The 25,576-nt window shown below is 35.3% G+C and overlaps 1 protein-coding gene across 11 annotated transcripts in view; it reads left to right on the forward strand.

The window, feature by feature from the left end:
* The window catches only part of LOC126871575 (glutamate receptor ionotropic, NMDA 2B), a 320,578-nt gene that overhangs the window by 124,136 nt on the left and 170,866 nt on the right, over positions 1–25,576 (forward strand). For 10 of the 11 annotated variants that reach the window (XM_050630551.1, XM_050630543.1, XM_050630554.1 and 7 more), the window contains exons 3-4: positions 9,912–10,413; positions 15,697–15,868. In XM_050630551.1, the coding sequence (XP_050486508.1) occupies positions 10,111–10,413; positions 15,697–15,868 (475 nt within the window). In that variant the 5' untranslated portion in view covers positions 9,912–10,110. The remainder of the gene's footprint in view (positions 1–9,911; positions 10,414–15,696; positions 15,869–25,576) is intronic. The other variant, XM_050630600.1, reaches the window with a different exon arrangement.

Consider the following 25,576-nt stretch of genomic DNA (forward strand, 5'->3'; position numbering starts at 1 on the left):
ATTAATTTCTATACGTATATCTGTCACGTATATCGACTTAATATTTTGCCAGGTAGTTGTAGAGGAGTGATCTTTTGTGTAGATATCTTATCTTTCCGAGCTAGCGTTGATTTACAGCGTAGGAACATAGATCGAGCAAATGATATAGAATTTTAAATGAACAATTAGATATATGCGCTGCTGGCCATAAATATTAGCACACTTACTTATCATATTTATTAGAAAAGTCGAACAAATTCTACTTTATTTAATATTTTGTATAAGACACATATGACCTGAATAAAATAACAGCTTTATAATAAAAAATCTAGAAAGTAAATGCAGTGAGAACGACATGTAATTCTCTTCCAAGACTCAACAATAAGTTTCCAATTCTAATGGCTCTCTCTCTTTCTTCCCAAACGTTACGTTTTTGCCATGTGCATTCATATTTCTATATAGCACCCATACATTTAATATTCACGTGCATTCTTAAAATCGCAGATGAATTACGATCGATGCTCTAACACGAACATTCAATCTCCTTGGCTCGGTTTACAAACTGTCATCATCCATCTCACATCTGCAGAACATTCAGCACTCCACCACTTCACTTGGCAATCTAATTCACATTTGTCACACACTATAATATGCTCATGTCGCTATAAATTGCGAAAGTAGATGAAGTTACGAATAAGAAATCGTTGAATAAGGAACGTTTCACCTACCTTGATAACTGAGACGTTAGCAGGATAGTCAGCACGTCACCTGAGAAACTAGGCTTAAGGGGGTACGGATTATGTGTCCTGCAATTACTTGTGTCCCATGTCATGGGTTTACCATGACATATCCATTCGCTGTTGAGTATGCAGATGTCAGGTACCGTGATTTCGACTCAATCATTTCGTATCGATATATCTCGTCACGCAGTGCTATATGACTTGATTTACTGTTATGACTTTTGGTTAGTAACGAGAATCGCTGTGCCCTATTTTTACAGTTACGTGACAAAGAGCGAGCCTACATTGTTTGGAAAAAAGAGGTAAACTAATTTTTGGAAGCGATAAATTCACATATTACTACGAACAGATAATTTATAATTACTTTGAAAATTTAAAATAATTTAGGAAAAATTAGTTCAGATATCTGCCATCTTAAAAGAAAGCTTTATGTAAATAATGATATTATTATTGCTTATTTCGGCATTAATTTCTAATGAATAACGAAAATAGCAAGTATCGGTCGACCGCTTAGTAGTTTTCAACTTGGCAATTCGCGTGAAATGCAAAGTTTCTGAAGCTACAAAAATAATTTATAGACCCTGACTTCTGGTTCCAACTATACAAATGGATTGCGACATAAAATTTTTAATTATTGAAAATAACTTTGCTGAAAATAATTTCGTCCACATTACAAATTCAATCATTTTAACACGTCTCATCAGCGCTTTCGAACATTGGACAGTTTGTACAATAGAATATGTTTTAATCGCTTTTGATAAGACAGCTAATGAAGCTTAGGCTGATGTGACTGCTTCTTCAGTGTTTCGTAATAAATTTACGTTGACGCGAGGATATTGACATGGTATGTTCTAGTTGGACAGCATTGTGTAATGTCGGTATATAATGTAAAATGACGGTATCACGAAGGCAAATGTTTGAGGTTGTCGACAAATATGTTGTGTGACAGGAAGTTGAATTAATCTGATAATAATGATACGTTTAGGCGTAAATTGCTATTCGAATTTAACAGAGAAATGACAAAGTCTTCCGTTTCCGAGCTTGATGGATGGTGTAGCGACGAGAATTTCAAGAGCTTTTGGGTGAGTCAGAGAGTTGATAATTTATAGAATGATGAATGGGAACTAGTACCCATGTAATAATAGTCGTATCATAAACCTTAATTAATTCGTAGAATATCTTCTGAAGCGAAGAGTTTGTTTATTTACTATAAAGAAATTTGTTTCTCTCTCATTCTATTTGCTAGTTATTTCGTTATAAATCTTTTATTTCATTCGCAGTTTACGTATTGTAATATAAAATGTTAAATAAGATATAACCAGCAATGTATCCTATATATATGTCTTGAACATTTTTCATTGTGGAATTTTGTTTGGCGAGTGACACTGCGATACGTCATTGCGCTTTCCTTGCTACTTGGCCAAGTACGTACAGCGGAGTAAAGTGGCTTCTAGCGCAAAATTAAATTCCACACAACGTGAAAGACAGATCTGAATCAACATTTGTACATAGAAACTTTTTGAATTATTTTGATGCCAAAAATCGACTTTATTGTATATTTATTGTATTAAAAAATAGCAAGAAAATATAAATTGACACAGTAATAACATCTGAATAATACGACGATACCCTAAAATTACGTTATGTTAAAAATTTAGGTATTTCAGAAAATTGACGACCAAATTAATAGAAATTCAACAAATTTGAGATGACAGATGTATCAGGGTTCTATGTCACATTATCACAACTTTGCCTCAATCTGTACTGGAAATGGAGAGAACTCTGAAACGAGCCATAGTATTGCTGACTTACTTACTGGCTTAAGCTTTGCTAGATGCTTCAATTTAGGGCATCATACAGCTGGTTACTGTACCCGGACAATGTTTGGTTCGCGTATAACGTGTCACATTCACGTACAACTTTGCTGCTCAACTCACATGAAATTGTCATTATCAGATTTCTGACAAAAGCCATTTAGAATTCCAGAATACCTGAGGAACTCTAAGGTCATTATGTAGACATCACAGATTCTGTCCAACGAATTCTCATGTGTTAAGGCTTATTATATCTTCGTTGATGGAGGCGCTCTTTGCTTCGTAGCCGTCCAATCTCAAATTTTTGAAATTCTCTTCTCGGTGTTTTACTCTTGATGTTATTTCTCCGTTACTTCTCTAGATTTTTAAGTTGTTCAGAAATGTAGATGATTTTCTCTATAAAATTTAAATAAGATTCAAAAAATTGTATTTTTATCTGCGTGTAAGTTTCCCTATATTCAATTTTATTTATTTCGAAATCGTGTAATAAATTATTAAATCATTTGAATTAATAGATCTTAATAAATTAATATTAAGAGAAAAAGATTATTAAGCCTTACAATTTCTTTTATGAAATATTCTCACAAAATTCTCTAACAAAACTCGCTAATTCTAAAAAAAATTTAGTTCTACCGTTGCTAAAAATTATTTACAACCCAATTGTCAACCCAATTACAACATATCGTCGAAAAGAAACTCGTTGGCTCGTAGAATATTTTTCATTAGCGACTTGGCAATTGACGTTGTCTATGGAATATCAATTAAAGCTTACTTGTAACACAAGCTTTGTCAAGCAACGAGAATTCACCGAACTATTACAATTTACAACTGACACAAGTAACGCTTCTCTGCACATCTAACTTCGTCTCTTCTGATAATGGTACAAGAACACGTGTTTGAAATATTACTAAGCAGACGAAATTCACGCTGGAAGCTAATTATCCCCCTAATTCAGCGACCACAGGAAGTTTACTACTCGACAGCAACTATCGACACAGAGAATATCATTTTCCAACACGTCGGAAGGATCTCGCGAGGTTTGAATGCGAGCTGCTAGCCTTTTGTTCCACCACGGAAAAGCAAGGAGATATTCGTTGTCCGAGAACAAGAATTATTCACGCAACCGTCGCAACGAGCAAACTTGAAACAATCTCGAGAGATCTTCAACTTGCAATCTCGTGCAAGCACCTAGAATTTAGCGAAAGGACCGTGTGCATCTACCGCCGAGACGTTTTTAATTGAATTCATCGTGCAACAAAAATTTCATCAAGAATACTTGATTATTTCCTTCTACGAAATAATCTTCTGCTTCTCTTCTGCTACTTTAATATAATAATTATATTATAATATAATTATATTTTAATAATAATTTATAAATTGAGGAAAGTACGGGAAATTTAATCTGGATATTTAAGCATAAGCAATTTCAAATTGTGTCCTTTTCTTACAGAAAAGAAATATATTCTTTTGAAACTGTTTGGTCGTACTGTATGAGTTTCTTTACGGCCTTCTAGCAAAATATTACAATCGAGTTACTCTTAAAATTGTTATAGTTTCTCACAGATATTATCTTTTTATTATTTAAATTGTACTTTACAATTTGTCCAGCTGGTAAAATTGTCCATTCGGTAAAATTTTCTAATTTAATTGTTAAATAACACGCGAATGGCTACCCCCAGCGAGATACCATCTTCGAGTTTGACTTTTTTATTTTTTTAGTGAGATCAGTGGGGTATTTTCTTTTTAGTCTTACAGATATTATAACCGTAGAAAAATTGCTCCGAATATTCTTAACGTGGATGGGGTGTTCGAATTGTAGAATTCTGAGCAAGAATTCAGGTAAAGTTGAGATCTGGTTCATGCAAGTCTGAAAATTTTATCAAGAATATTTCACATTCAGCATTGGCATCGTTCTTTACGACATCAAAGTTTTAACGTTAAAAAAGTGTTTTCGTTGTATAGCCAGGCTATATTGTGTTATATGTTTCAAACTCGTCGCCTTAAAAATAACATGTTAGTTTCACCACTCAATTAATCACCATTACCTTATAGTCTTGTGGGTTTTACATTTAGTCACTTGTAGTCAGAGCCCTGACAAATAAAATTAAACGTGCTTCGAGCAGCTGGATCGTAGTTCTCGTTAACGAAATTTGATCCATTTGTTTCGTGGCGCTTCTACGCGTTTACGAGAAATTATGGTGAGTTCTACATCTCGGGAATAGTTCGATAGACCGTACATTTCATATTAAATGATACTGATGCGCGTAAATGAACGCGAACGCGACACGAGGCAAGCAACTGGCGCTTTTAACGCGGCAACTTCGACGTTCGGGAACAATGAAAATTCCGCGTGACTCGTGTCTGCTTGTCGCGACTAGAATACAACCTGCGATCCTTCGACACATATCGACTACGACACGACACGATTCGAGACATATTCCAAATACAACAACATTCCATACAACAATCGAGCATTCTTCCTTTTTATTCGATAAAAATAAATATATATAAAAGATATTAAAAGTCTATATAAAAATTCATTTACTTTTTTGTAAAGTTTTGAAATTCACGGAATATTTTTTTTTTTTATTTATTTGTTGAAATTACAATCAATTCTCGCGTTGAGAATTTTCAGTAATTTTTCTGGCGTGGCGCAGTGACATGGCTGTTTATTTACAATAAGTTAATACTTATTATAGATAGTTATAATTTATGATCTATAAGATTCACGGAATATCGATAGAAGATAAAGCTAATATCATATTATTTTATAAATTGTCCCGATAGTGGCTGTAATAATATTAATTGATATTGACTGACTTTGATATTTCGTGTACATGTTATAGCACTATTAACCCTTTGAGTAGTAACAGTCTCTATAGGCGTCTATCGAGAGTTGATATAGTGTACTAACGTCCCCTAAAGGCTTGATTAAGGCTAATAGTGAGTGTTCGCCTTTAGGCAACCACCTTACATATTAAATCACGAAGTTACTAGCAATGTGCCATGTTTTGTAATAACTAGATGCGTGTGTTGCATAATTATATAATTTTTATAGACGACAACCTGTATAATGTATTATAGTTATATTTTTAAACCATGCATGCATAAGTATCTTATTGAAAAAGACACTAAAAAGCTGTTTCACTTCAGAAATTGAATGCATAAAAAAAGAAGGAGAAATACTTTGAACTACTTCAGTCTGACATAAAACTTTAAAATCCAAGGATCCAAGAAAATAGAGAAAATTAGGAATCGCAAAGGAAGGAAGAAAACAAAAAACCACAAGAGAAAGGAAAAGAACCTCGAAATGACGAGGACGAGAAAAAGGAAAAGTTAAAAAATGTAGAATTGAAATATTTAATTTTAAACTTGAAGTCCCATAAAATTGATATTCTCTTCCTCGAATATAGTCTGTATGAGCTTCGTATTTTTATCTCGTCTGTGTGTGTCTGTTGTCAAGCATACATGGAAAAGCAATTTTCGGCCAGCAGGTGATAATTCAAGTACTTGAAATACTTAATACTGGTCATAAAACCAATGATTAATTTTCATTTTTCTATAACCGCACTGAGATATTTTCTCCCGAATATCCGAGACACTTGCATGAAACGCATAACTGGGTCAGATAAAAATCGAGAATACATTTGCATATCGAATCATCGAATATCACGCGTCTCCGTTGAAAATTCGCTAGATTCTTCTCATATCGCGTTCGCAACTAAGCCTTTTGGTTTCCATCTTTAACGCGTCATCCCAGTTTGACAGAATGTAACGCACGAAGCTTGTAATTTTACACGCATCATTTCGAATAAAATAAAGGACAAGATTTCGCGTTGTAATATTTTCATATTGCAATGATCAGTTCGAGTTTCACGCCGTAATAGGATTAGTCGCGTAAAATAAGCTGAAAGATAATCACGTTAAAGTATTATTCTGTGGATTATTGTTTACACAGAACTTCTCGCATTCGTGAAACGCAAATACGGCAGCTCGAGAGCAAAAATTACAGTAATACGTTGAAAATGGCTCGTGTTATCGCAGCAAAAAGCTCCAGAGCTGCAATCTTGCTCAAATATCTCTTGCAACGTGCGCACGCGTGAATTAATCACACAAACGTCGGCTACGTACCATCAGGATAATTATCGTAAAGCGGCAAACGAATTGTTTCGCCATAACTAGCGTTTGATGTGCAATTTCAAGAGAGCCACCACCGCAATCTCGGTTTCTGTGTGCCGTTCTTCAACGTACTTAGCGTTTCTGGTCCTGATGAAGCTATACACATACTTAGGTTTAAGATCTTAATCCTCAATTGGTAACGACAGCTACGATGCTTTGTACGGAGTTATTTAATTCTAGAATACCCCATTCTTATTTATATTTTATTAAGTACCAAAAGTTACTTGTTACAAAAGTAAAGTATTATTGGTTACGCTTTTAAATTATATCTGAATTATATTTCACTAATATTATATCATAGATGCATTGATATGAAACCTAGTCATGGTAGCAGCCAATTAGGTCATATTACTTGCCATGTAATTAATCGTTATACCGATTATGTAGTTAATTACTTTGTTGTATAGTTGATACAATTAGGAATTATGTATCAAATAATACTAATTGTCCGGATTTCACCGCGAAAAGGTGTTGCGAATGAAGAAGGCCCACCCTAACCGCGACCCATCCACCCTCCTTTTACGCAAAAAAATCTACAATTTATTCATCGTCAAATTTTGGTGTGCGTTTGCACAATGTTTGAAACAAACAGCAAAAGGAGCTTGAAGAGGAAAAACCGACGCGAAAACTAGAAACCCGACTAGGATTCGTGACAACCTAAAATCTAAAAATTAAATTAAATTCTATACGGGGCACTGCTTTATATATATATTTAAATAATGCTAAAGGTGTAAGTATATCTACTTTTCATACAATAGATTTTTTGTCCCAAATGCAATTGCAAAAGGGTTCCGCGTATTAAAAAGGGATGAATTGTTTGGAAAATAAAGTTCTTGGAAACGTGAGTGCTTCAGAATGAGTACCTTCAATGACTGCACGTGTGGAGTACGTTCTTAAGGGCATCCAGTGCTTTGTGAATGCCAAGCACTGTGAATACGTCAAGTTGAAAGAACAATAAAATCACGTTTTACGAGCACTTGGTAAGATTGTGATAAAAAAAAATATTTGATATTGTTAAAATATTACATTTCATACATGGAATATTAAAAGCAGTCAAAAGTTTCGTTAATGAAACATTTTTATATTTATCATGTTTTCGTTCATGCACTTTCGATATGATAATATTTAAAATGATATCAGACAATAAAGCAGCATATAAATATAAAATACCAAAAAAAAAAACAATCAAAAGTTTCACGAATGAAGATTGTATACACGTGAATTTGTTATTTAAGGGGTATATCATATTCCTTACATTTTTGTATTTATAAAATTTGTCACGTTTGCAACATCGCAACATTTACTTCTAAAATCTGCGTCTATAATGCTCAAATTATTCAAGACAATAAAAGCGACCACAGGTAATTGGCTCTACATTAGCATAGCTCTCTCGTGTATTAGATTCAAATACATATTTAAAGAAGCGCTCATTTTTTCACGCTAACAAATTGCCCGAACCGATGCACAAGAGTTTCTTCAACATTTATCTTGCGAATCATTATTCAAAAAATCCACTTTGCGAGCTTCGCGTTTAAAGCACAAGTTGGCCCTCTCTGTTGGCAATTAATATTCTAGCCACTATACTCTGTTCATTAATTTCTTTGAACGACCACCGACATTTGTTACATGTTTGTCGTCTTCTTAAAAAAATGTACACGCGGAACAGATTTAGAATATCGCGATTTATTGCAATAAACACAATCGATCATAATAAATTGCAACGTTAGAAACGACCGTATTAGATAATATGACAATAATAATAAATTTTATTGCTGTATTGAGGATTGTTATGCATTTATGAAAAATTCAAGATTGCCAAAAATGCACACAATGTGCAAAAATACGTAGAATATCCAAATTATAATACTTACTTTAATATCCGGTAGATAAAGCATTTCCTGAATCGCGTTTATTACAATATGAATCTACATAAACATCGGCAGTCTATTTGTTATTATACTATCTAAAAATTGGGAGAATAAGATTTGTAAAATCGTCAAAATTACGTGATAAAACTTTATAGAAGTAAGTGATATAGCAAGCGTATGTATCGTTCGAAATCGTTGCATTGCGATAATTATTTGTAATTCCTATTCATCACAAAATTCATCGGAATATACGATACTCGATAGTCACGCGACTACATTAGAATTTACAAGGCAATTTTCCGCGGCACTTTCATACCCTTTTACGCGTCAAAATCCGTGTTACGAATTTCGTATTATTGTATAATGGTGCTATCGCTTCATCGATGATGAAAATTTAATAACACCAGTTACGTTCATGCGAAGCAATTAATTAGTATCGAACGTGCCAATCCGTATATCCCTTCAGCGTAATGTAATTTCTTTCCCTCGAGCAGACAAGGGGATAACGATATTTAACTGGTAAATTAAGACGAAGCAAATCTACTAAATAAAAACTACTCTTAAAAAATGCAAAATTGCAAATGAGCACAGTGAAATGCGAGATGAAATTGAAATGTACATTGCAAAGAAATATTTGATTTATTCAGAGAATTTTGTCTGTCATCCTACTATTCGAACTTTTTAAATATGAAGGATTAATGTTAGCCTTGTAAGATTATTACTTAAGGTGCCTCGCGAATTGCAGAAAAAATATTGCGTTGTTATTTCTATACACAGAGGTAAGATCAGGATAATTATTATTTTATTGAATGGATAAATCTATCACACCGTTCTGAGCCAAAAAAACCTTTATTGCACGCGCTTACAAAAACTAGGGATAAAAACGAAAAGACATCTTAAGCCCATCGATTAAATCTATCTAACTAGGATTATCCTCTAATTGCTATAATATTTCTTATAACTAACGCATCTGCATATGGATGGCGAGCACGAACTCACGTTGTCATTTTCAACATATTGCTAAACAGCAACACGAATATTTAACGCTCAAATATCATTTATACATATATTTTTCACAAATTGTTTCGAAAGTATCCATTCAAGACCACTATAGCTCTAATCCCAAAATACAGTTATGGCCGAAAGAAGGTCTAAAATTTGCATATTAACAAATTTATACTAAATACGTTTCACCGTGTCAGTAACGATCATTTACCCGTGCATTTACGTCTGTTACGTCTATTCGATCCAATATGTTGTTCACGCTATATTCGATACTTTTATCCTTTGGACCAAAAGTTAACCTCTAACCCTGATAATCTCCGTTTCAGGGTCTCGAGCACACGATGAGGGGTCGTGGAAAAGTTAGAAATGCCCAGTCGGACGCGAGAACGACATCACGTCGTGACTGAGCTATCCACCTTCCTGAATGGAAGCAGGGCGTGTGATAGCAGCGAGGCAACTGGACGACATACCCACGAAAGGGCTGGCTCGAGCCCTTAACAAGCATTCCGGAAACGTGGCGAAAAAATGAGGTGGCTTCTGTTCGTGTTGGTGTCACTTCTGCCGGTGGCTGGTAGCCTCCAGAGTAGTGGCGTGACGAGGGGTGGCAGTGGCATTCAAATCGGCACCAGCGATCGCGGAACACACGCGAAAGGCACCGGACTGTCCGGTGGACGAGGTCACTCGGGTGTAAGACTTGGCGACGCGAGATTCCCAAATTCTACGAGGCAGAGACCGTTTACCACGACTACTAGCACCACGCCGCCATCCATACCGAAAGTCACCATCGCGCCACACTCCGCTGACGGGAACAACTCCAACACCTTGAAAGTAAGTAGCATTTCACGAATGAAAATTTTCTCGATCGTTGGAACGTTAGACGCTGTTATCACAGTTGGAATCTGCTTACCGTGGATCGTAATCATAGACGCGCAAATTTTGACACCGACGCTGCAAGCGAATGGGATCATTAGTGTTCCAACGTTCATTTAGAGATTTAAGGAAATTAGGGGAGGAGGCAACAGAGACTAACGCGAGATGAAACTTTACGGTATCTGGTTTATCGCGTTAAGCTGAAATAGCTCTGAATGAAACGCTTCCTTTCAGCTTCGCTGTACGAGATTTTAATAATTATTTTATTTTTGCTGATCTAGTCTCTGAATAGAAACAAACGAAGCGCATATGTCTGGAGAGAATTTATTATATTCGAAGTGTTCCGAGTTTTAGATTAGCTTTTAGATTAGAGCGATAATAGAGGGATAGAAATTTAACTTGGAATAATCTGGAAACTGAAACTCCTTTGAATATGACTGGCAACGTAACTGGTAAAGGAAGTAGTTATATAGGAACGCTTTGAGTCGAGATGTTCTAGAATTCCTATTTTCTTAAAGAGATTCTCACCATCCGTGAAAACACAGTTCTTCGCTCAAGCTTGATGTATGACGACGACGCGGTTAATTTGTAGAATAAATACCTTTGGAACTGATTACTTTTTCTATCACTTTACAGGGAGAACAAATCAAAGCATGGCTTGAAAATTATTCTCATCGAAATGTAATACGTCAGATGTCACATTTTTTTAAGGAAGATATCTCAGTAGTTTTAGATTTGAGAAACACTAGAAAACGTTAACCCGCAAACAAGTTGAACAAATTTTATTTCTAACGTTATTCTTTATCACTATACATTTGAAAAATACTGATAAATGTTACCCTAGAGATATGTAGCTTGATCTTCGCATTTATTAATGTGCATCTTCCTGTAATGTCGCTCTTTGTTACGACGAATCTCGTGAAGAACGAGCAATTATATTACCACTCGTTTCATTCGCGCGTTCTTAGCTCCAGAAATCGAAGAAGGACGCTTGGAACGATGAAATTAGATGACCCCGTTCCTTCGTATGTTTCTGCTCCTTCTCTGGTATTCCCGATAATTTTCTTCTACCAATAGTTTGAACAGCAGTAATCAGGACAACATTCCACAGCTAGAATTCCTATCTGAAGACGGATCTTTCCCAGGCTAAAAGCGATTTCCTCTTTTTTTCTTTGACTTTCTTCGTTCGAGTCTCGAAACGACTTCAGTCCCTTTTTGAAGAGGGATCGATAAAAAATTCAACGTTTCCAGATACTAAGAAAATTTCTCTGCAGGATTTGTCCTACCTTCGCCAGTATGGCGTCTTGTCGTCCAAGACGGACCGATCTTATTTAATAAACAATGAGTTCGCCGGAGGATTCTCTTGAATCGAACGATCGTATTTATAGGTAGGATATTTCCGTAACATGTAACCAGTTTCGAGAAGATAGCTTTTAGTTGAAGATAGTGGATATATCTTGCTCTTCCACAGTAATGCACCTACTCGAAAATGATCAGAACGAACTTCTCCTTTAATTCGCTGATATTACTGTTACGGGATGAAATTTCTCTTGGAAGTTGAAACTTTCGAAGTTTAATGGTATCATTGGGCCCTTCGCTTCGAAACCACTCGAAATAAAATGGACATAAAAGAAATCTCCTTAATTTTAGAAGATGTTGATGTGCTTTCCCTAAGTTTAAGACGGATCCCACCTATAAAACTCTCTATATAAAATACGAGTAGATTCAGATTTAAGTATAGATTTTTTCTCCGACAATGTTTCGTTTCATCGTTTGAAACAAGTTGATAAACTATTAACAATAACGATATTCTATCGATATTTTGTTATGTAATCCTCTACGATTAAAAGTTTGTTAATCTACGGACAGAAAGAACGTTGTAGTTTATTAGAATTTTTTATTTAAATCTTAAACAGTCTACACATTAACAATTGCTTCCACGATCATTTTCTATACGATAATATATTTATAAAGGAACGAAATAGAGAATTCTAAAGATACACATTTAACTCAAATCATACAGAATCGTAAAAGATTAACTGAAAGAACGAAGATTCCAGTTCTTCTTTCATACCATAATGGTAAGAAAATTGTGACACTTTCACACCATTTTCCCAGAATAGGGAAAATTCAGAGAATTAATTGAATCTCCGAAGAATAATCGTCGTCACGTTGTCCGCTAATTACGCGGCAATGACAGCCGGTTCGCGCGAAGCTTTTTTTCAATTGGCCTTTCTCTCACTCTCTCTCTCTCTCTCTCTCTCTTTCTCTCTGAACGGCTGCTGGCTGAAATACTATCCCCGCGGTAATTACGAACTTCTTCCGCCAAGTATAACTCGCCAAGATAATCGCTTTAAACGCGCCACGGAAAAGCCTGCCGGACTCCCTCGAGTAATTATTCCGTCCCACGCGGCGGTCGCCATTACTCTCCATTTTCGACGGCACGATCTATCGCTCTCGATCAGTCCTCCAACTGACGTTTAATCATCGTAATGCACACTTTTCACTGCCAGACAACAATTAACGTCGAGATCGCTATGGGTACGGTTCTCGTCATCTACGGCGATTTTATTCTTAGAACTACATCTACGAAATGATGGAAGATTTCTCGCTGAGATGCTACTGTGTATTTCTTCGAATAGATGGTACAGAAAGATACGGCAATGGATGGTTAAATTCTGATAGGAAAATAATCTTTTTAACGGAGCTATAAATAATGAGAAGTTGAAATTGTTGAAGTTTAGTTTTTCAAGAGGGTATACAGTGGTGCGCGAAAGAAAGTTTGTAAAATAGGGAATATAAAAAGACAGGATAATTTTACAAAATGCAAATATAATACATGTATGCCATAGAATAAAAAATTGTTGGCAATACCGTGACACATTTCTGGTATAAAGAATGTTAAAATTCATAGGATATCGATTCCAAACTTTCCTCTATTCTTCAGCCTAGGTATCTCATAGATTTCAATTCTTAGTTTATTCTGTTTTAGTTTTCAAACGAATCTTATGCCACTTTCGAGATTCGTTTCCCAAATTAGTTTTAAAAACTGGCTATCTATCTCCGAATTTACCTTGTTGGGGAATTTTATTTGTCGAGAACTCCTCCTTAAAAGTAATGTTAAATTCAATTTCACGGGATAAAATGAACTTAGTGAAACGTATAAATTATGCTACAGCCGTGTTGGTACTCGTAATAAACGAGGAACAGACTTGAGCACCGAGACATATTAGCAAAAACCAGGAGGGTAAATGGGTTTGTACGATATGAAAGAGAAAAAAACATGAAAATGAGAAAATTCGAGACGCGAGTAGACAGAAAATGACACAACATGTATAAAATGAAAAATCCAGGGGAAAGGAAAAAGACATCAGCGAATGCAATAAAAACGTGACAAAGAGGGGCAAAATTAAGGTTTGAGGAATGGAATGGGAAGGAAGGGCTCGGGAAAAAAAAAAATGAAGTGAAAGGCGATGAAAAAAAAAAGTAACTGAAATTTAACAGCGAGAGAAACGAACGAACAGAAGAGCAAAACGAGTAGATAGGGGAAAGCGGGAAAAGGGAACCCAATTTTTAAAGCATTAAGTTAAACTGCCGCGAAAACGGCGGCAATTATGGCGGCACGCTCCGCGTAGAGAACTGGGTCGCGATGTCTAATTGTAAAGGCAGGATGATTTACATTTCTAATTAAACATATATTTCAGGCAGGAGTAGCGCAAAAAGAGAAGGATGTTCCTTCTTCTCGAAGAACTGCGAACTTTTCGAAAGTATGTCTCAATTATAGTTCACTCGGCGTTTTCAACTTCTAAAACGGAGCTAAAACGATCGTCGAATAGTTTACGGATTTGAGATTATAATATCGGATGAAGTCGTCGTTATACATTCTGAATCTATGAATATCAAAAATTAGCAGAACTTTCGAAGATACGATGAAATTTGTGATATTTCTTCGTGAACACATAGACCTCGAATCTTATTCAATTTGAAACTTAAAACTATTTCTTGTTATTTTTCTCCTTCCTCTTTCTTTCTCAAGTCTTTTTCTTCTTTTCTCCCAAAAGTCCTTTCTCCCTTTCCCCTTCAAATTTCTAATCTTAACGAATTAGATAATAATGCAAATTACTAATTACAAATAAGTTCGAATCGATTTATAATCGAGCAACCCTTACACGTTCTTAAATCGTTTTTTTTTTTTTTTGTCATATAAAAGATATAAAAATGACTGACAAATCCTTATGGTTGTTATATAATTCGGAAAGAAAATTCTTATTTTATAGAACAATATAATTCGTCATTTTTTCTACTATACATAAAAGCTACGAAAAAGATCATAGGTATCTTTAAAACGAAAAAGAAAATCATTTTCCGTCTTAAACTAACAACATTCGTGTCTTCTAAACGATTTCAGACGTAGCCAATGGTACGATCGAGAAAAGTTTGCAAAGTGATAGGCAGAAATGTAACTTACTGTCCGTTCTCTGCCTACGTACCATTCATCTGGCGCGATCGATTTGCGCAACAGGTGCGCGCTGATCCATTCTCGTCGTAACAAAGTGAACACTCTACCCTGGATGCACTTTTTCGTCTGTTTGAATGCGTAATACTTGCCTGTTCTATTATATCACGCTTCTTACATTTAGATAATAGTTCTGAAAACGATATAATACATTAAACGACTACTTTATTACTATAATAACGTTACTTTCTTCTAATTAAAATTGTACGAGCTTTCTAATATATTTCTAATAACAAGTTTCAACTCCTTCTAGTATACTAAGACAATAATTAATAATTTCTTATTGAATTTACAATCGCGATATTTAAAGTAATAGCCAATGTATTTCGCAACACGAAATTACTTCTAATTAAAATATTTCATCTGGTTCCTAATGTGAATTTTATAGCAAGTCTCAACTTCTATAAAATAAAAAAGGAGCGAATAGTTTATTATTAAAATTTACATCGCGATATTTAAAACGAGAACGACTGGATGTTCTGAACGGTAAATTATTTATACAGTTTTTGAATAATTAAATTCGTGATTAAATTCGTCTCAGCAAAAGTGAAATAAAAATTTTATTTCCAGTGACTAGTATGGAAAGTATAAATGTGTGATTAATTTCTGAAATAAACGACAACTCTTTAATGATGTTTAAAGTGTCCCAATAGAGATACAAATTTTTAAGCGTCGGTTCCGCTTTCGACTCGTGTTTCACTAACTCGTGTTTTCTCATGTAACAGGTGGGCATGATGGTTCCGCACAAGTCCTTCGCTGTCAGAGAATATACGAAGGCAGTGACTTCATCTATTAACATGTTGCAGAAGAGCTCGAGAGGACCGAAATTGAAACTTTTCGAGCAGTACGACATCCACGTGAAAGTAAGCATGAAGTCCCTGACGCCGAGTCCCACTGGTAAGTCATCTTCTTTGTTCCTCTACATTTTTCTCTATCGCATAGGATATAATTAAAATAAGATAAAATTAGTCTTCCAGTTAGTTCGAAAACAGGGCGATCAACTATACTTATAGCGGAGTCTCTCAGAATATAAACTGACCAACTTCATTTTTTATTAATTTATCAATTTCTCCGTTTCTTGTCAATGTCGTTCATGTTTGTCACGTCACTTTTTTCCGCTTTTCAATTTATGAAGTTGATCAACGTGGCTTGTGAACAGTTCAGTTAACGTTTCACGCAGGATCGTATAAAAATACATTGAAAGAACTTTTCTATTACAAACGCTAAGGTCAATTAACTATTTATTATGAAATCTTAATTACGAGCTAATAAACGATACTACATATACAGTCACATAAATGTGAATTAATCCACTGCGAAAATTATTTCAATTGAAAAGTAAAAGAAAGTGACGATACTACAAAACGGCGTTATCCTGTCTTTAAAATTTGCCTGAAAATTTACCATCATTTATATTACTTTCTTACAATAAACGGACATATGAAAGTATATTATTTGTTCTGTAAGAAGTTAGACTCTAATCACATATCTGGGCGATGAGATTGGGCCCTTAACGAAACACGAAGTTGATTAGTGTGTCTTCTGAGAAGCTCACAAATGAAACTTTATCCTGCTATTAGTCTCAATTTTTGCGAACTCGATGACAGGTCTGAAGCTCTTCTATCTCGGTAGAAGATTTCGTGATGAGAATACTGTGTTTTGTAACTCGATGGTTCGTTTGCGCCTGGCACGGTGTTCTTCGTGGCCATTAGGGCGAGACCATATAGAAAGGTTTCCCTTTACCTTCGACGACTCCATCCCCTTTATTTCGCTATCTTATTGTCCCCTCAATAGTCTGACTAACGAGAATGAAACAAACCGACAATGAATTAAGAATTCTCCGAGTGTTTCAATTAATTCTATTCGTCAGATTAGAGCACGGTGAAGGAATTTCAGCTATGAAATAAAGAGAAACGTATCTTCAAAGTTGATAAAATCGTTCCGCAAACACTACTTCACCCCATAATCCAGGTCTGTTCGTTTCTCTTACCTGCATAATTGGAAAGATGAAAAAGCGAAGGAATAACCTCTTCGCCTCGAAGCTTCGACTATGTCAATTTAATTCTCCTTGAACCTTTGCGAACGTGGTATTAATGTTCAGATGGAAAAGATTTATCTGATAATTATGATTAAAGAACATTAAGCTTGCAATTTCATATCATCAATATGATCATACGTATCCTTGTGCATAATGCTATCGAACGCAAGATTATTGTTAAAGTATATTTACATTGATAATAAAAGTTACATGCCAGACATTAAATATACAAACGCGAATTTTTATTATAATATTTCAAAGATACAAATTTGCAAATGTTTTGCAATATTCTCTATTTTCAAATCTTCTATGAAAAATACTACAAAACTTCTTTCCTTCTTAAATGTTACATGGTGGTGCAGTCTTCATCAGCTATTTCTCCACAAGTAACATTTCTTATTCGCTGTAGCAAACCATGGCAATAGATGAAGCACGATACCGTAGTGGTCAAAAAAAGGAATTTTTATTTAACCTGACGTGATACTTTTTGTTTGTAGCTCGCTTGGACTATTGGAGACTTTGCTATGTTTAATTTTATTCGTTGCGGAAAATTTAACACAGGTTCTTTGATCCTCCATGGTGAAATGTAAAAAACTCGCAAGTTACTCAACTGACCGTAGAATCTATCCTGTGCAACCAATATCGCCGGAAATTAGCAGAGACGTTAGAATTGGAACTTTTCGATCGAATATTTCTATCACAAGAAACTGAACATGAAACAATTGCACTGGACCTTTCGATGCTACATTATTTTCGCTGAATAGAGATAAAATATTTCCCAGAATAGCAAGAAGATTAAAAAGAAAACACCCCACTGACCTCACTAAAGCTATTTAGCAATTAAGTTAGAAAAATTTACCAAATGTCCAGCTGGGCAAATTATAAAGTACAAATTAAATAATTAAAAAAAAAATAGCAAATCACATCTACACGAAGCTCCTTGATGTGACCTAATCTCTAAACATCTCTCAGCCCCATCTCGTTTCTTGTCTCTGTTAATGATTTCATCTCATTCACCTCTCTATGCACCTATTTCAAGACCAGCTAAATTCATCCAATGGAACAGTAAATCTGGAAACACGAACAGTTTCATTGATAGACTGCACATATTTATGCATTTATGTGAAATCTGAAGACGTAGAAATGAATGGAATGCACATAATGTATTAGGTTGTCCCAAAAGTTCTTATAAGGAAATAGTAGATGCTCAACATTTTTCGTTTTATATTATTTTATTGAATTATGTTTGATCCATTTTCTTCTATCACTACAAAATGGATCATACATGAATCCATAAAATAATATAAAATAAAAAATGTTGGGCAATTTCACTTATGAAACGAAAGATACTTTTGGGTCTACCTAATAGTATGGTGGACAGGTTGCTTAAGAAATATCGGGTGAACCATAAACAATGTTGCGAGGAAGCCTAAGTGCCGACAGGCCAAAAGGGTCTGGAAACTTCAATGGGTCGAGCAGTCCATCAATGTATACGCGGAAAAAAGGCCTACGTAACTGTGGGCGAGGGCGGTTGCGGAACACGTACATGGTGGGGCTATGAGAAAAGACAAAGGGATGCTAAGGGAGAAAGACGAATTAACAGGCAGTCCTGAGTTGAGAAGTCAGTGTTGTCAGCGTTGTCGAGGAGAATGGTCCGCGTGAAAAGAGAGTGTTGGAACGGTTGTGACGAGAGTAGTGAGTGACGAATGATGACTGCGTGCATATGGGCTGACGGAGCATCATGCTTGATTTTGCGTTGGCATGAACGATATTGAAACAAATCATACCGTTACCAAACCTACTAGCACTATTATTTTTCCCACAATAACATACAAAAATATGTAAAGTAGACCAATTAGAGTATTCGTTATAATTATTACACTATTACTCTAATATGTAAAACGAAAATTTAAATTTGCATAAAAGTCCGCAGTCGGCTCGTCGATTATTAGGCAGATCAGAAGACAGAAAACACGCGTCAATCAGCGATAGGAGGCCTCTGAACCCGTGAGTTTATTTAAGAGTGCGTGAATAAAGTAGCTTGTTAGCTATCTGGATATCTTCACGCGTTTCTTGTAACGAAGAAACGTGGTGTTAATACGCGAAACAGGTGAAAAGATGATAACGTGTTTGTGCCTGGGAACTGGTGTTGTTTACGGGGCAGCCGCAAAAGGCTCGTTTTTCGCCTAAGCTCCCGGAACACCTGTGAACCATTTCGTTTCAAGCGACCGTGCCTTTGGGGCGTGATAAAGCTGTGGCCGGGTAAAAAATGGACTTTTCCACCACCTTGATCGTCTAACCAGCTTTCTTTCTTTTCTTCGCTGTAATTAGGGAAGCAAAGGAATGGAAAACCTGGGAAATAAGCCGCGCGCCAGCAGTTCGAACGAAGCCATTTTATTGGCACCTTGGCGAACTAGAGATTATCCCGCCAATTCTACCACTGGAAATTGGACCACTGAATAATTGTGATTTCATCTTCCATGTGGTTAACTCGAGTACTTTAGTCAACCAGGCAATTGGTAATATTTATTTAGAGGCTGGAAATATTTTATTTTGAGGCAGCCTAAATTAAATTTCTTAGACTGAACGCGTGGAGAAAGTTTCGGTAGTGTTTGGTAAACGTTTACGGATAATGCGTTGGTCGAAAGGAACATTTTTCGCGGATTTTATGTCGTTCTTGGCACCTTTAACGGTGTGCTCAGCTTTAAGAGAATCTACCCCATCGCTTACACGTATATATATTGACGGAAGGGGTGGTTATTTGGTTTCCTGGACGAATACATGAAATCTTCGCTTTCTCTAGAATGTAACGTGCCCATATCCATGAAAATATAAAACTAGAATTATAAAAGATACGTTATATCGAATGATAGATCTTGGATTGGTTCACGGTTACTCTTCGATGAAATGGAATGCACCGTAAAATATAAATTGCGTAGATAAGAAAGTTGTTTTTAACAAAGATCAAAAAGAAATTGTAATTACTGCAGGGTAATACGATTTTTGGTAATACTCGTTGCACCATATCGTATATTATATACATAGCTGTATTGTAAAAAGAAACTACGCTTCGGAAATAAAGTAAGCATATGAAATTCCGGAATAAAAATCAAAGCAACCCCCTTAAAAAGAGATAAAAGTATACGAGACCATAGAAAATATCCTGGTAGTTATCGTTTATATGCGTGGCTGAATTTTAAAGTAAAACACTGACACTCTTCGTAATTACGCTTCATCCTGCGTATATTTTACCCAAAATTCCATTGTCCCGTCGCGTTTTTTTAACAACAGCCACATATTTCATTTACGTTCAAATTTTAATTATGCATTTTCCTTCTTTTAGCGTTATCTTTAACATTCTGGTGGCGAAAGCTGTGTCACTTACGGCTGGCAGAGATATAATATTTCTGTATATTATAAAGTTCTATATTTCTATTAGACTCTGTACGAAGGATTTTATTTTTTAACCAAATTTATCTGTCACGTATAGGTAAAATCGCTTGCTTGCTTGACTTCTTCGCTTTGTTGCTATAAAACAAAATATTCGATAACAACAACGATCTAGCTTTCTCTGAAAGAATATCGCAATCAAACTGCAGATGTTTGTACATTTATGTGAAATATTTACCAAATGTCCAGCTGGACAAATTGTAAAGTACAAATTAAATAATAAAAAAAAATTTATGTGAAATTTGAAGATACAAAAATATACAGAAGCCGTATGATAGGTAAAAATATATAAAATATCGAAAATAAAGTATTGGTTATGGTACTTGGTAAGCGAAACAAACCTTTGCGTAGAATTCATTTCTTCACTTGTGTTGGCAAAAATATAAATTTACATAAACATGCGCAGTTTAATCACGGCGTTCGATGTAAATCGTGTCCAACTCAACGTACTCGGTACTTTACAAAATTTGAAATGTAAAATCGTCGAACGAGGAATTCTCTTTCGACTGCTTTATCGCAGTGTCGCTAATTGAGGGATGATACAATCGTCGGAAACGGGAATATTTCAGACAACCAAGAGACTTAAACGAGAATTCGCGACAGTGGCGCAAGACGAATTTAGACGAATGCAAATACTTGGTTGACTTTCGACTTGATCCGACTTAAAGAACCAATTCCTAGAAAACTTTGTCTGGGCTGTTTTAAGCGGACATTTTACGTCCAAATTCCGCCTCAAAATAAATCCGCTGGAACGCGCGACGGTCGTGTTACGAGCGGATTCGGCCGTACGGATTGAAAGAGAAAACGTGTCGTTCCGGAAACTGCACGATGACTTTCGTAGCGGATGAAAATTGTCGGGATCCGATGCTTTTCCCGCGAGGAAAGAACGTGGAAGAAGAAGGGACGGATACAGAGAAATTTTATCCCGGTACTTTGATTGGGTTTCGTTACTGCGTTTCTCGGGGAATTTCTAAAATGTAGGGAAATGGAGGAAACCTGGGAATAGAAGAAACACGAGACTGATGTATAGATTTTCAATTTTTGTGTGTGAGCTCTGAGGAATTTCCGTTATCCGGAAGAAACGAAATTTGCGGCAGGAATTGACAAAAGCAGACGATAGGAGAGTAAAAAATTCAATATTTGCTCTTTCCGTTTTTAGATTTTTATGTAGATAAAGCATTTCGTTGATTGGACATTCCGTCGATGGACTTTACTTGCGCGCCTACAGCCTTACTTGAAGAGTTTTACGAACGCTAAATTCGAGAAATTTTCGCTTTCTATACAGTTACAAAAAGGCGGTGTGTAACGTAGCTGATGAAAGTTTGATCAGTAAATATGTTTTGTAAGTAAATCATCGTACTGTCGTTAGACATCGCAGCTCGTACAAATACTTAATGGAAAAACTTTCAACGGACGGTTTTTCTGTACAAGTTGGCGATTTGATTCAGCACAATTTTTTCACGGAAAAGAATTCAATCTCGAAAATCAGATTCTAGAGACACGGGAGAGTTATTTTTTAAATTCTATAGCGACGACATAAATGAATTGTTAGATAAAATATAGTCATAAGTAACGGCAAGATATTATACTGAAGGTTAATCTTTTTCCATTGGAATAAAAACAGGAGTTTTTGATAAATTTGACATGAGAAATAATAAGCAAATGAGATATTGTTCCCAGAATTTGTCGAAAAGTATTCAAAAGGAAGATACATAGATACTTACCTGATCATAAATCTAAGACGAATCTTTCAGTAAACGTGCGAATGTCAGGCGAAAAAGGGAGAAAAGTCTGGCAGATCGGTTCAGGATCATTTCGTGGGAACGTTTGTGTCTTTTATAGGGGTGCCAGGTTTATCGCAAAAAAGTGTTCTTGGTCGTATCTGTGGTCATTGGAAAAAACGGCAGTGAAGTTTTTCGCTCGTTTTTCCGGCTTCATTGCCAATACAAATCGGACGAAAAGATCTTTTCGTGCTTTTTATCTTGAGAAACTTTCAGTTGCAAAACTGAAAAGGTTGTTTTTTTAATTTTTTATCGTTTCAGTTTCTTCGTACCATTACATACAGTGTCACACAAAAATACATAAAAGGTTTTGATACTAGTAAAACCTTCTATTATACGATAGTATTATAATGTGTTATACAAAACATTAAAAAATTTCATTACCATTACGGCACAACACGATCGTCATGTTGTTATTGAAAGAAACTGAACAACATACTCAGAAATTACAAGCTATTTTTCGTTTTCGATTATTCGTTACATTAATAAGCCTTGATATTCATTAAATTCACTATTACCACTAATCACATGTTTCGTATGATCATTCATTCTGTGTACTAATTCTTTACAAAGTACATGTTTGTAGTAAATGTTTTATAGCTTCTGTGAATATTTTATTTCAAAATCTGCCAACATAATTAGAACAGTCGTGTTTGGTTACGGTGCTAATAAAGTTTCAAACAGTTCTGTTGTGACACACACGATGTATCTCTGAAACTTTTCTATACTAAAAGTTTAAACACTTTTTTGGGTCACTGTATATATTTTCCACTTAAACGTCTTAAAAGTTTTTGATATTTTTCCTTCATATCGGATAAGGATTGAAACTTCTCTAAAAATTGTTGGCGAAATATCGACGCTCTCGTAACTCTCCTTCAAAGTAGCTTTTCTTTGCTTTTAAATAGATCCACGGTACGTCGATGTCACTTTTTTTCAAGAAGCTTTCAAACACAGCAATGTAATCGACTGATTTATGAAACTTTGCCACGTGTGCACTGCTCTCTCTATTCCGAACCGAGGGAAAAACTGAACGAAGATAAGCTTCATCTGCGGCCTCATGTGGGATTTAGGGGATGAAGTAGGACGGCACGAATGAAAGGTCAATGTATGATTCCTCTCACGTCGAGCACGTCTCGAGATCTTCCATACGCTGCTATCGAAAAACCAAATCGAGTTTTTTCGCGGCATTCGAGGTGTTTACAAAAATTTCGTTCTCGATGAAAACGGTTTCGTCATTCCATCGTTCATCCAGTCAAGTTTTTTCTAGAATATATTTCATATCGTTTTTGCTCGTGTATCGTTTTATCAATCTTTCTCTTACTTACCTTCAAATTTACTCTCTTTTTATTAAAAATTTTAAACCTTTCATTCGTAGAATTATACCTGGAAATATTCAGAAAATTACATTTCACTGTGTCTTCGTGCCTTTATTAATAAAATATAATAAGATTCCGCCAAAATATGAAACTCGGTTGAAAGTTACACACGTGGAACAGAAATTACATAAATTTTGTATTTAAAACTTTAAATTACGCTAGAACTCCATTTGTCTGAACTTTTCGGAGGACAAACAGTTTATAGATTGGAGTTCGTATAATAGGAGTTCACCAACTACCTATTATTTTTCGTTCACATAATAGTAACTCGCGTTCACATAAATGAATTGAAGCAGAAAAAGTTTACTTAATTGAGCTTTAATTAACTGAAATTTCGTTTGGATAAATGCAGTTTTACTGTAATAAATAACACCCTTTTATTATTTCTGTTGTTATTTCTATACTCAGAGGTACGATCACAATAGTTATTATTTTATTCAATGGATAAATCTATCACACCGTTCTCAGCCAAAAAAAGCCTTTATTGCACGCGCTTACAAAAACTGGGGGAAAAACAAAAAAGCATCTTAAGCCTATCGATTAAATCTATCGATTGTAAGTAGGATTATCTTTTAGTTATTATTTCTTATAACTAACGCATCTGTATATGGATAGCGAGCACGAACTCACGTTGTCATTTTCAACAATTTCCTCGAATAATTTACTTTCTTGTTGTTGCCATAGTCGATAATTCCAAAAATCTTTCGAATCTAATAGATATCGAAATGATTTATCAAAAGTTTCATACAAATAAATAATTCCATTGATAATAATTAGTTGTTAATGCTATTAGTAATAAATAATAATATTGGAACGTGTACAATAAGATATCTTCATTTTCGACGGTAATCGAAAATAGCCTGCAGACTCATCGAATATATCGCTGCAAGGGAACAAACTTCAATTTATCAATTAACACACAAATCATTTGCTTCGCCGAAATATTCCACGGTTCTGCTGTTTATGCATTTCTCAAAACGATGGAACATAAGCGTCGCCTGGCTTTCAACCGCAATTTAATTGCAGTTAACGGAGCTTCGCCGGCGAACATTGTCTCACCAGCAGCTTGCACGCGAATTATTAGATAACTTTCAGTTCGTGTAAAAGGTGACACCGTAAATTTTGCTGGTTGGAAAGAGTCGATGACTGAATCGCGATAACTGCTTATCACGGCTTTGCAGTAATTCTGCTTCTTCGTTGTTCGTTCTCCCTTGTTTGCTACCTCTGAACCCGAACGAGATATTTCGTATTTTCGATGATGGAAAGGTGCACGCACGTTCGCGGTTCGTTTGCGTTTAGATAATTCGTATTGGCATGCCACGGATGATCGTACGACGGCTTAAAGTGCATAACTGTCTGCTTCGAAATAGAATTTTTATTCACATTGCTCGTACGGTTTATTGTATGAAGGTATTATTGCTAGAAGGAAGAGAATAGTATCCTTACGATGTATTATCTTTGTTACGATTTTATAAGATGTACTCAATGTGTCAAAATAACGAATTTTTTTCAGATTTTCTTTTAGAATTCTTTAGAATTACATATTAAAAATATGCAAGTAATTCAGACGAAATTAATATTGACTAGATATACATATATGTCATTTTTATTGTAATCACGAGTATATGAAGATATTAAGATTGGTTATTTAGTTGCTAGTTGTAGTTTGAACAATTAATCCGCTATTTTACATTTGTGTAATTTTTGATAGAAACTTTGCTCGAGTAGAATCAAATGTCACGTATTTGCCCACTGCAGCATTAGATTACGTTACTTGGTGAATACACGAAGAACTTTATTTATAATATATTGTTTAAATTTTTATTTATTTCCTCAAAAGCCATAGTGACAAGATCGTAGAAATAATATTTGAAATAAAGTATTTGTGTCACTCTGCTAGAAAGAAAAGCTTCGCCACCTTTAATGTAGGCAATGGGAGAGATTTAATAGATTAAAGAAG

Source organism: Bombus huntii, chromosome 1, assembly GCF_024542735.1.
Source record: "Bombus huntii isolate Logan2020A chromosome 1, iyBomHunt1.1, whole genome shotgun sequence".
Lineage (NCBI taxonomy): Eukaryota > Metazoa > Arthropoda > Insecta > Hymenoptera > Apidae > Bombus > Bombus huntii.